This window comes from Paramisgurnus dabryanus, chromosome 8, assembly GCF_030506205.2.
Source record: "Paramisgurnus dabryanus chromosome 8, PD_genome_1.1, whole genome shotgun sequence".
NCBI lineage: Eukaryota > Metazoa > Chordata > Actinopteri > Cypriniformes > Cobitidae > Paramisgurnus > Paramisgurnus dabryanus.
The window spans coordinates 22,055,315-22,068,020 of NC_133344.1; the positions used below are offsets into that span (position 1 = coordinate 22,055,315).

The following is a 12,706-nucleotide window of genomic DNA, read 5'->3' on the forward strand; positions in this document are numbered from 1 at the left end:
CCCGGAGGCGGCGCAAATTTGCCCGCCGAGTGCGATGACTTTCTTTAAGGGACTTTAAGATCAGAAAGGAAGACCGGAAGAAGTTGCAGACAGTTATGTAAACAAACACACGTTGACAGAAGAAAGTAGAAGACTAAACACGCATTCAATCGAGATGTCTGTATTGTTAGCCGTGCTGGCAGGTGTCATCGCTGCATACATACTGATTTATTACAGTCTGTGTAAAGGAGCCAGATTTAAGAGCAACGCAACGCTAAAGGGAAAGACGGCAATTGTTACAGGTTTGATGTTTTTGATTTACAATATAAAATGATTTATATACGTATAAAGTATGTAAACGTATACTTGATTTACGATGTGTAAACACACGTAAACAATAACATATATGGTTAATAAAGCGACATCAATGTATGAATGCAGGGAGTAACACAGGTATTGGTAAAGCAACAGCTTTGGATTTGGCCAGAAGAGGAGCGAGGGTGATTCTGGCCTGTCGCAACAAACAAAAAGCTGAAGCGGCTGTGTATGACATACGAAGGGTAAACTCATCTAGCCATTGACCCCTACTTTATTTCAGGTATCATTGATATGGGTTTGTAAGTAAGATGTTTTATCTCCCACAGGAAAGTGGAAACTCAGAGGTGCTGTACATGCATTTGGACTTGGCCAGTTTGAAATCTGTTCGCAGTTTTGCGGAGACTTTCCTTAAAAGTGAACCACGACTAGACTTGCTTATCAACAATGCAGGTAACTATCTTCAAACCCAACATATAAATTGTCTCATATATATATACATATATTCATCCTTATTCCACCCTATTTGTGTATGACTTTTTCTTCAGTTTAAACTAAAGTTTTGTTTAATAAAAATTCTGTCATGTTATCTTCTTAAAGGGGTCATAGCGTGAAAATCTGACTTTTCCCATATTTTAGTGCTTTAATTGGGTCACAAGTGCTTCCTCAAAACCTAGAAAAAGCACAACCCAGTAACTTTGTTTTGGTACCCACATTGGTGGTGCTTGAGAAGAATCCCCCTTTCCAGGGCTTAAAAACGAAAAAAATTATCAATCGTTTCACTCCGAGCAGAATCGATATTTTAACGTTTCCGTTTTTGCGTTCCTCATTGAACATTTACGTTCCGAAAACAATTTTAACGTTACTTAGAAAAAATACCGGTTAATAACGTTATTTTAATTCAGGCTATACTTTAACAAATGCATGCATACAGACTAATTTTCACACAAAAATAATAACATAACACATGATATAACTAAACTTCAACATTTCATTAATTGTTCAAAAGAAATACCTGCATTAATTTTAAGTATAAACAGCTGAAAAAAACGACCCGTTTTCAACCATGTCTTTTACTGGTTGAAACCGCAGCATACTCTGCTGGATGTTTATGTTAAATGTGCCTCTGTAAGTTACCTCAGTGATTCCCGGCTACTGTACTTCTCCCCCACATCCTTCAATATTGCAGACAGACTTGTTAAGACTAACGAATAATAACGAAAAGGAATTTCTTGGTGGCGACCCATCTAAAAAGTAATTGACAGTGGTATAAGTCCCCTGGCTTTTTTGAGTTACAGTTTGCATCTTCATATTTCCAAGCAAGTTTTAACTTAAACATACCTCTGAACATTTGATGGGTAGCTTTGTGGTTATTTAAGACAAATGCTATCGGGCCGGAGACTCGATGACTGCTGCGCGGGCATTTCACTCACGCTATGTGTCAAAGTCACTCACGCTTGATGCGTCAAAGTCACATGTTGTCATGGGCGTAGATTTAGGGTGGGACGCTAGGGACATGTCCCTAGCAATAATCAGGGAAGACTGAATTGTCCCTAGCAATAATTTCGACCAAACAATTAATCTGTATTTATATATAACCACTAATGTCCTTCTTATTCTTGTGTTTTCTATTTTTTACTTATTATTTTTTTTTTTCAGGAATCATTTAAATGAGACTAGAAATCTTTTGCAATCCTGTTCTGTAAAAATGACGCTCTATGTGGTACACAAACGGTTAACAGCTTTCGTTCTCTGCAATGCCCGCCTCCGTAACTCACATCGCTAATATGATTGGCTTTGCATTTCTTTAGTCCCGCCTCTCTTCTTATTGCTAATATGATTGGATTAGCATTTCTTGAGTCCCGCCTCTCTATTTAACATCACTTTATGATGGGCTTACTCGCTACGTGTGATAGGATGGTTTCACTTTGTACAACGCGCCAAAGTTCACTCAACAAGACGCGCGTGATTATTCGGGCTACAGGTAAGTGAGGAAGAAAGTATTATTACACCCACTGTAACTGTTTCATGCACAAAATACGGAACAAGTTGTGTCACATAATGATTCAAGGACAGTGTTTTAACTAATACACGACAATCCCATGTTAACCCTCTGGGGTCCAACCATTTTGGGACACTCTCAGAGGTTCTGACATGCTCTTAAATTTGGTCTTTTTTCAGTTGCTTTAAAACATAATAATGGCAAGTGTCTCATACCACTGTGTTCAGCACAAACTGGGCTAAAATATTATATGAGCTACATGTATGTACATGTTTGTATTTTTGAGAGAAAAAGGTTTATGCGTGGTTTTTAAAAAAGTAAAATTTTTAAGTCACTGATATAAGTTCACAAAACCCATACTAAACATGGTTTAACAAGACTTTCCTAAACAGAATCTAGTAGTCTAGAGTTTTTCCTTTAAAATGATGTGAAAATCATCCTGCCTACTCATTCACATAAACCAATATATTATTTTAGAAATTGTAAGACACTTTTTGTTTAGAGTGGCCGTATGCGAGAAGGATTGATTGACAGCTAGCAAACAAAGCCTCGCATAATGAGCTGCATAATAATGAGGCAGGAGGGAACTACAGTAAAGAATGTGAGGACAAATGGACATGTTTGTTTGAGGTTTATTAAGAAGTTAACAATATAATCAAAATAGAAATGAAGGTCAGTAGGACATTTTCAATTTATTTGGAAACAAACCCTATTAAAACACTGAACTTGTATAAGAAACTGATAAACAACAGAGCTGTAAACTTCATGTGGCTCATGTTACCATATAACTTTATGTCCAAAGAGTGTGAATATGTTTTTCCACTTCATAGTTTTGTACTGATGAGAGGGATGCAGACCTCTAAGAGAGTTATGAACAGCTGTCATCACAAATTGTCCACAGAAATACCCTTACATACATAACTGATGGGTAAATGATAGCACTACATTCAGATAAACTATTATAAACTAAATTAGTATCTCAAATAAACATCTGCAATGATTAGTTATATAAAAAGCTGTTTTCAGATGACTGTTTTCAGATGCCCATCCCCTTATCGTCTAGCTTCTGTTTTAAACGCGTTTCTGTAAGCGAGTATGAACTTCAAAAACACATCGCAAATGGATGTGCGCGAGCTCGCGTCTCCGTGTAAACAACGCGGAGCTCATAATAAAACAGTGTCGCGTGTAAAGCGCAATGTATGGAATGCGTTGCATGTAAACAATATCAGCAGATCCCCCAGTGCAGTATTACTCAAAGTTGCCATGAAGGATACGAAAGTGAATAACTGCGTCTAACACTGTACACAGCATGTAACAATGAAATCCGCCATTACGTGATCACGCGCGTAACTTACTCGTTTGTAAACAAGCATGTAAACATGGAATCATATTACAGCACACACTTAAAAGATACAGCAGTGCAGCTGCATTACTCAAAGTTGCCATGAAGGATACGAAAGTGAATAACTCTGTCTAACACTGTAACTTACAGCATGTATCAATGAAATCCGCCATTACGTGAAATCACGCGCCCTCGTTTGTAAACAATGCGAACGTTTTTAAATCCGAAGCGTGCAGTCTGCTAATGTTGCTTATGTAGGCTGAACTGCACAAGCCATAACATATTACATGATAGCAAATATAAATGAAGACAAATGACTTACAGTTTCTTCAGGAATAAGTTATATCCTTCTCCAATGCGTCTTCCATCGTTCCTCTTCTTAGGTATCGTTAAAGATAAACGCTTCTCTTCCTCAATGTCCAAACATAAATGAAGATATTCCTCACGTGTGTGTATAAAGTTTATAATCCAAACATGCGGTAAAGTCTTTAAATCTGATAAAACTTCACGCTTTGTTTATTATTGTTGGAACTGCTGTCTCTTCATTACCATGTCAACAGCCTGAGGGCGTGGCCGCATTAGAGATAATGAGCTCAGCCAGGAAAAACTGTACTCTCTTTACTTCAATGCAGATTATATAAACAGGAAATATTTGTTTTTGATTATAATTAGCTTGTTTAAAAGTAGACATTTCAGGCTTTCTTTGGATATGTGTATTATGTTTGTGTGACGAGTATTCGCGGAGTTTCAACTGATTTTTGTCACGTGTTTTAAGAGACAGCTGGCGGAGACAGAAATGTCTGAATGCGCACCCTGTTTATTTTCTTTATTTGACAAAAACACAAAGATCTCTTGTTATTGTGAATGTGAACTAATTAAAGAGGACCCTTCAGAGTTTCAAATGATGTCAAACACGTAAGTGTTTGATTATTAATGATGGAGTATTTTAAGTTGATTCTGCTATGATAAGGAGAAAACACGTCAAAACGCGTCCCCGCGTTTTTGGACCCCTGGGGGTTAACCTGGAGTTGCAAACTTGTGTCAACCTTTCATAAATGGGGTAGCAAGGTTATTTAGGGGGTCCCTAATCTATGAAAGAAAATTACCCCAACATGGTAAAAACATGAATTCATGTCATGATTGCTGAATACTTTACATTACTGCACTGTGGTCATTACTTGCACAGATGTAGACATGATGTTAGGTTGCATTTTAAACTTAAAATTATTTTTTTCACACTGATTAACTTTCTGTTAATGAAAAGAAGATTTAATGTGAACTACAGAAACGTTAATAAACGTTGTTCAGGAAACAGCATGATATACATACCTACTTCAACACTGGGATTTTTTTGGCAAAATTAAAATAAGATTTAAATATTAATTGCATATTCTTCATTGTTATAAAGTAAATATGGTTATATCTTACAATGTGATTTTCTTTTTTTTTTGACAAAGACTTAAACAGTTACTGTTTATTAGGCTCTAGGACATAACGAATTGTTTATTATAAATTTGGGATGGCCGAGGGTGGCGAGTCAGATGTTACTGAGTAAAGTGCATACTGAGTTGTCTGTTGTTTGTGTCAAGTAAACGGTGATAAACAGTTTTTGCAATGCAACCATTTTATTTATGTCCCCACCAATGCCAGAATCAAACCTACGCCCTTGCATGTTGTACTGTTCAAATCATGATTGATCACTGATAAGTACAATATTAAAGAAAACGATAAAATAACGTTATTAACCGGTTAATGGTCATTTTAAATAAACGTTTCTGTTCAGAACGATTAAAATTGATTTCGTTTTAGTTTTCGTTTTTGTTCCTGTTAAAATTTCGTTCGTTTCCGGTTTTCGTTTTCGTTCCTTGAACCGGTTCAGAGCCCTGCCCCTTTCATATGTAAAGTGCTTTGAGTGCTACAGAAAAGCGCTATATAATTATTGTTATATATTATTATTACTATTGACTTTTATTTCTAGGTCTCATTGTATGCGGCAAAACAGAAGATGGTTTTGGCATGGCGTTCGGCGTCAATCACCTGGGTCACTTTTTGCTCACCCTGTTGCTGTTAGATCGTCTGAAGGAGGCGGAGCACAGCCGCGTAGTCAACGTGTCTGCCCTGCTTCATCATCTGGGGTCTCTGGATTTCAACCTTCTCAACACACAGAAGGATCTGGTCACCGGCCAGTCGTTCTGGCACGCGTTCAGAGCTTACTGTCACAGCAAACTGTGTAATGTGCTCTTTACGCGAGAGCTCGCAAACCGCTTGGAGGGGACCAGTGTCACATGCTATTGCCTGCATCCGGGTCAGTGACACCCCTCAGTTATTGTTTGGGACATTAAATCCTGAAGGTCATTGAAGCCCTAAGGGGATAGTTAACTCAGAATTGAACAATTCTGTCATTTTCTTATCCTCATGTTGTTACAAACTCGAATAGTTTCAAAGAGATACATACCGTAACTTTATAAAGGTGTCAGTTTGAGGGAAGGTAAAGTCTTATAAAGCCATACGTTACTTGTATGGACTACTATGATGATACTTCAATGGTTAGGTTAGTATCTTATTAGAAGTATAAAAAAAATATAATTGACCATGTGCTTTTAAAATTACAGTCAATAGATGATGTCCAAAAAATTTTGGGGGGTGAACTATTTTTTTTAAACATTATTTTTCCTAACTACAGTAAATTGGGTTTTTTATAGGATGCCACATGTAGTTTTTCACCAATGTTTTTCTATTCATTTTCTCATCAGGTGTGATAGCTACTGAGATTGGTCGGTACATGAGGCTGTGGCAAAGGCTGCTTGTCCTGCCCCTGTCAAAGCTGTTTTTCCTTGACCCTGAGGGTGGGGCGCAGACCACCCTCTACTGTGCTTTGCAAGAGGGCCTTGAGCCTCTGAGCGGACGCTTCTTCTCCTCCTGTGCATTGCAGAGTGTTAGTGCTCTGGGGCGGGACGATGCCCTGGCAAGGAAGTTGTGGGAAGTCAGCGAGAGGCTGTGTGGCCTGTCGTGAGCGAGATCTTCCAGGTTTGTGCGACAGTAGAACTCTAAACCACAACTGTCTTACAACTGTCAGCTGTTCATCTTGGTTAATTGGGTAAATTTCTGGGTAAAGAGTGTAGCTGAATTGGATGGTTTTTATAATTTCTATATGATGCTATATGAAATAATATTGTTTACAATAGACACAAGCAGAAAAATATGTTTGGAGAACCTAACCTTTAATGTCTCTATGATATCTCATATTAATTTACATTAAACAATAAACAGTAACTAAATAACTAGTAAATTAAATTAAAATATGTAGGGCTGGAGTTGGCATTTATATTCACTTTGGATAATTATTTTTGTATAACAGTTTGTCATCAACTTCCTGTTTTACTCTTTCACACATAAAAGATGTAATTTATTGTCACACATAAAGAGTCTTATTCCTTCTAGTGTTTTATTATGACATTGCTGTTCTTTTGAGGACCCTGCACTTGTGCATGCTATCGTGCCATCGGTTTCTTATGACCTGGACACGGACTTTACTGACAATAATGTCATGAATTTTAAAAGACAAATTTGTCCCAGCCTCTTAGCTTTGCCACTGCACTGAAGTATCCTTTTGGGACACTGGGTGGCAGTAGCGTGCCACACTCGGCAGTTCAACTCTGAGCGACCTGAAGAGTCTACCGAGACCTCTGTCAAGATAAAAATCATGCGAATAAAGTAGGCTAGATTACACTGAGAATTGCAAAAGTAATTTCATGTAAAATTATAGTTTTCCACTGAATGAAAGTGGGCGTCAGGGGCTACGGCCATATATTGTGACCGCACAACCAAAATGAGTAGTTGTTATATATAGACCCTTACTTACCCATATTCATACTTCTCTGATAACCCCACACTAGTATGCAATAGTATGTGCAAATATGTATCTTTGACTGTTAAGTTGGTGTTAGTGTATTCTGTCTATATGGACTACAGTGCATAAGGTTACAAAATCGTAGGTAAAACAGCAGGTGTGCTCCGTATTTGCTTTTTGATGCCTCCAGATATCACAGATCTGTTCACTACAGCCGTATCGTAGATTCCACCTTTATACAATGCAGTTGAGACATTGTGGAATATTGGATATGTTTGTTATTGAATATTTTGAATATGTTTATAAGCCAGCCAGAAGGTTTGGACCGGCCACATCTCAGCCTCGTGTCTTGGTTGTAATGCACAGCAAGTCTGTAACTACACACTCTCGTTCGATTTGTGTTGTAGAAGCAAAACACATTGATGAGTGACGGCAGGTGTTTACTTTGGACGCACTCCCGAGCTCTTTGGCACAGTACTTAACTACTGGATTAGTGCATCAATTAGCAATCACTGCATGGGCGGAGCCTGATTGATCGAGACTGCTTCTGCTAGCCTGGGCGCAGGGCATGCTGGGGCACGTGAGTGTGAGCAGCTGTGTGTGTGTGACTGCACAACGGCCGGCTGCATGAGAATCAGTTCAAACTGCATGATAGCATAATACAACCATATGTCCCTTGATGACTTTTCGAGGCTAACATATCTTGTGTTTTTGCACACTGATGGGTGCTTTTTAAGAGTATGCATACTAGAAGTCATACGGTTGATTTACATGATGTATGAGTAATGCAACTCTTAACTTGTAACATCTGAATGCTTAAGATGCCCAACATGGGGCACCATTGGGGTGTGACTACCTGTGTGGCCATGCAGCTCAGGGTAATTGATAATAAAGAGTATGGGATTAAATCAGCCAATGAGCATCATTAAAGGCGCTCTAAGCGAATAATGTGCGACGTCACTTCCTGTTGATGTTTGAACTGTTTTCAAACAGACAGAGCGTAGCTAACTCCTCCCCCTCCCCCTCCCTTCCGTGCTTTCATGAACGCGCCCAACCCCCACCCCCAAATCCTTCTTGTCGTTTATTGGCTGGAATACTTTGTTTTGTTTTGGGATTGCTAGGTTTGGCCATTTGTTGATATTGCCGTTTGTGAAGCCTGGGCTGTCTACAGAGATCGCGTTTTTTTACAGTTTGATCAGCGGACAGGCAGCAAGCAGATAGTGAGGAGATGTTTCCGGTATGTAACAAAAAATGTTTTATGGTCTAAAACGCTTCAATTCGCTTAGAGCACCTTTAAGATGCAGTTTTCTGGGGTAATTGTCACATGATATTCATTGGTGGACGTGGTTGGTTGACAACTAATTTCTAAAGTTAAAATGTCTCATTCCTGTAGCTCAGTTGGTATAGCATTGCTTTAGCAATGCAAAGATTGTGGGTTTGATTCCAAGGGTACACAAAAGCAGGGGCAAAAGTACCATTTTTCAGAAAAAAAATATTTTTAAAGCTAATGTTTTAGACAGAGATATATTTTTTTGCTGTAGTCAATAACTCACAAGTGTGGTCTATCAATACCAGGTGAAATTTTGAACAAATGTAAAATGACTTCAGTATAATTTCACTTTGAACATAAGTAGTGCATTATTACTTTTGATCCTGTCTGCTGGGACGAAAGTAACACGCAGGTGGGTCAAAGTTACACAACAGAACAAGACAGATTTTTGTGGTTTTTTTTTTTTAGTAAATATACATGACTATGAACTTGTTAATATGTAACTGCAAACATATTTTGTCGTTTATCTTTGCAAAAAATAAAGAAATTATTTTTTACTTTTTATATTTCAGTTTCATCAAATGTTTCTTAAGCAACCCGACAGTACAAACTTAAATTGTTGAGAATAAATTTTTTTTAACCGTATGAAATTAAATCAAATTAGGATAATATCAAATTTCCACATAATTCAACAATATTAGCAGCGGGACAAAAGTAAAAAGTGTTACTTTCATCCCGACAGGAACTCTTGACATTTAAACTCCATTTACTTTTTTTTGTGATTCTTTATTTACTGAAATTTTTAATTATAACTTTTTACAACATAGCCCAAGATCTGTCAAAAAAAGAGAGAGAAAAAAAACCCCAGGAGGTTATAATACGATATTACAAAACCGTATTTTGCAGGATAGTAGGTACCATTTAGGATTATAGGAGGTCTGATACAGCATCAATAAGGTCCAACCAAGATTGTATTGTCTTTCCATTGGCACCATGTATTTTAGCTGTGGTGCACTCAAGCCGGGCAATGTCCAGCCGGTATGACATCCACATCATTCTAATTGGAGTAGATGGATCCAACAAATAACCTTTTTAGCAGCAGTCAGAATGGCAGATAGAGATGTACCTTTATTTTGAAAAACTCAGACATGGCAAACTTCAGGATATGTTAGTTTACTAAATAACCTGCAGATTTATCCGTACTGTAACACATGAAACGAGAAACACAATGCGTTATAATAAAAAAATGACGCTTTAGGAATATATTATCATGGTTAAAAACAGCTTTCTGGACCTAGACGCGCCAAACGGTGACGAAATAACATGATATTTGTCAGGTCTGTCAAGGGTTGTGTGCTAAAGATGCTGTCATAGTTTGGGCTGCAAATGTAGTCAGGGCTCGGAGAAAATCACTTTGTTAAATTTGTCCCGCGCTACTTTCGCCCCGGTTCTCCCCTACTTCTAAAAATGTGTACTTTGAATGCACTCAGATTTACAAAGTGCTTTAAACTTTTAGTAACACTTCCCTAAATGAGCAGTCTTTTAAAAAAGAGTTGCCTGGTTTCCAGTGGGTAGCAGGTGGTCAGGGGAGCAGGGATCTACGATCTGCATCTGAGGCGAGAGTAAAGGCCAAAGTGATGCTGGATCTCACTTTAGAGTAGCACGTGAGGTGTGAGATGAGAGGAGGGGTGGATGACAACATTCTAGAGAGCCATTCAAACACAGCCTCCTTGTGTCACAGGCAATGCCTTCCCGTTTTTCCTTTTCACCCTCCCTGTACGGAAATACCATCTGAAGGCGGTAAATAGAAGCATCCTTTGGGTCATGTTATTTCCACAGGTGCAATTAACACCCCCATCTGCTAATCTGTGATTAACGATGTTTACAAATATGCTGCACATGCCGGAGAGTGTCAGAATAGCAGCTCACACCTTCCTGTTGGTTCTTTCCTCCCTCATCACTCTTCCACCCCGCTATTGTGTTTTTGGGGTTGTAATTGCACTTTGTGGAGGGAGGGGGCGGAAGGGTCCAGTGGTCGTGTGCATCGGCATATGACAAAAAAGGGGCTGGGATAAGAGCATATAGCATAAAATATTGCATATATAATGAATTGCATATTAGATTTCGGATAAGATTTTACTTTTGTGGATTGTAAACGACTGTAATCTACAAAAAACTGTAGTTTATTTAATTAGTGGTGAAAAAGGTTGTGGGTTTGATTCCCTATGAACCAACACAGTCTCACGGCAAGTCGTGTTATAGTAACGAAAATTTTTGATTAATTTATTCGTGTTTGATGACACAAATTTCCACTGTTTTTTAGGGGTGTAACGATTCATTCGTTTTCTCGATGCATCGATTACAAATCCTGCCAATGCATATGCATCGATCTTGAAACCTGGATTTTTGAATCGTGAATCGTTTGTTTCGATTTTATATTTAAAGATCGAATGAATCGTGATTATATAACGAATACGATGGATAATAAAAAATATATAAATAAATTTTAAATTAGTTACATCTGCGACGTAAAATGAGCAGTGGATTACGTCACTACTCTTCAATTTGCGGCGCGCCTGTTTGCTGTCATTTGAATAAACGCAGAAGACAGTGTACAAATGGAGGGACACGAAGGAGAACAACACACCAGCCAACATGCGATCAAAGGTTTGAGATTACTTCAGTTTTCACGAAGTAAATTGAAAGATTGTCCGAAGGCCCTTGCAGTTTGCAGACATTGTAGAAATAGCGGAGTTAAAGTACATTGGAAATACAACGAACCTTAGCAACCATCTCCGCAGATGCCATGCCATTAAGATAAACATACCTGCACTTAAAGCAGCTAGTATTTTAGGGTCAGAGGTGAGAAGTGTTACTCCTTTACAGACTTTGCTGTATTTACACACTTTGCTGTATTTCCTAAATGTTCAGGAAATGTATGCAATGTTTACAATAAAAGCTTATGGTGCATTGAATATGTAGAATAGTATTATTTTTCTTGGTTTACTTGCTTTAATGTATTTTGAGTCCTAAGAAGTTAAGCTATTAAACTAAAGTCCTGAATCTAGTTATTGAAAATCTATTAAATGGTCATGAATTTCCCAAATATTTCTTTTATTTGCTAAGATGCAGATGTATACTAATATTTATAGAACAGAATCGTTAATATTCGAATCAAATCTAATTTTATTGTTAATCGAATCGAATTGAATCGTTCTGGTTAACAAAAATCGTTTTTGAATCGAATCGGAAACCTTTGAATCGTGAATCGAATCGATTCGCTGTCTACCCAAAGATTCACAGCCCTACTGTTTTTCGTGTCTCTGGAGACGAATGTCTTTTTTGTCCTTCCCAGCACGAATTTCTATCAATGGCTGTTCGTGTCTGTGACACGACTTATTTTTAAATCATTGTCGCTTGGGGTTAGGGTTTGATACGGGGTTTGCATTAGGATGTAAATTTTTGCATTGATTTCTACATGTTTTTCGTCCGCTTTTAAAACTATTCTCGCCTGGAGTTGGGGTTAGAGTTGGGATTTGGGTTAGGAAGTCGCAAAAAGTGATTCTAACCCTAACCCCAAGCGACAATGGTCAAAAAATAGAAAAGAACGATGAGAAAACAAAATATAAAATGACACGATAAAGAAAGTCGTGTCACAGACACGAACAGCCATTGATAGAAATTCGTGCTGGGAAGGACGAAAAAGACATTCGTCTCCAGAGACACGAAAAACAGCGGAAATTTGTCTCATCAAACACGAATAAATTAATCAAAATTTTCGTTACTATAACACGACTTGCCGTGAGACTGGGTTGCATGAACACATACTGATGTATATCTTGCAGTCGCTTAAGAGGAAATTGTCTTCCAAATACATTAATGTAATTGAAATTTGAATATTCGTCTTTTTAATGTAATATTATTTTTGCTTAATTTGAAAAAAAAGAG

General features: G+C 37.9%; 1 protein-coding gene across 1 annotated transcript; it reads left to right on the forward strand.

Annotated features, from left to right (window-relative positions):
• Positions 1 to 9,322, forward strand: dhrs13a.3 (dehydrogenase/reductase (SDR family) member 13a, duplicate 3). The gene is made up of 5 exons (XM_065281010.2): positions 1 to 281; positions 421 to 539; positions 624 to 747; positions 5,617 to 5,943; positions 6,392 to 9,322. Exons 1-5 carry the CDS (start codon positions 155 to 157, stop codon positions 6,649 to 6,651), a joined length of 957 nt encoding a protein of 318 aa, XP_065137082.1. The 5' UTR covers positions 1 to 154; the 3' UTR covers positions 6,652 to 9,322.
• The last annotated feature ends 3,384 nt before the right edge of the window (positions 9,323 to 12,706 follow it).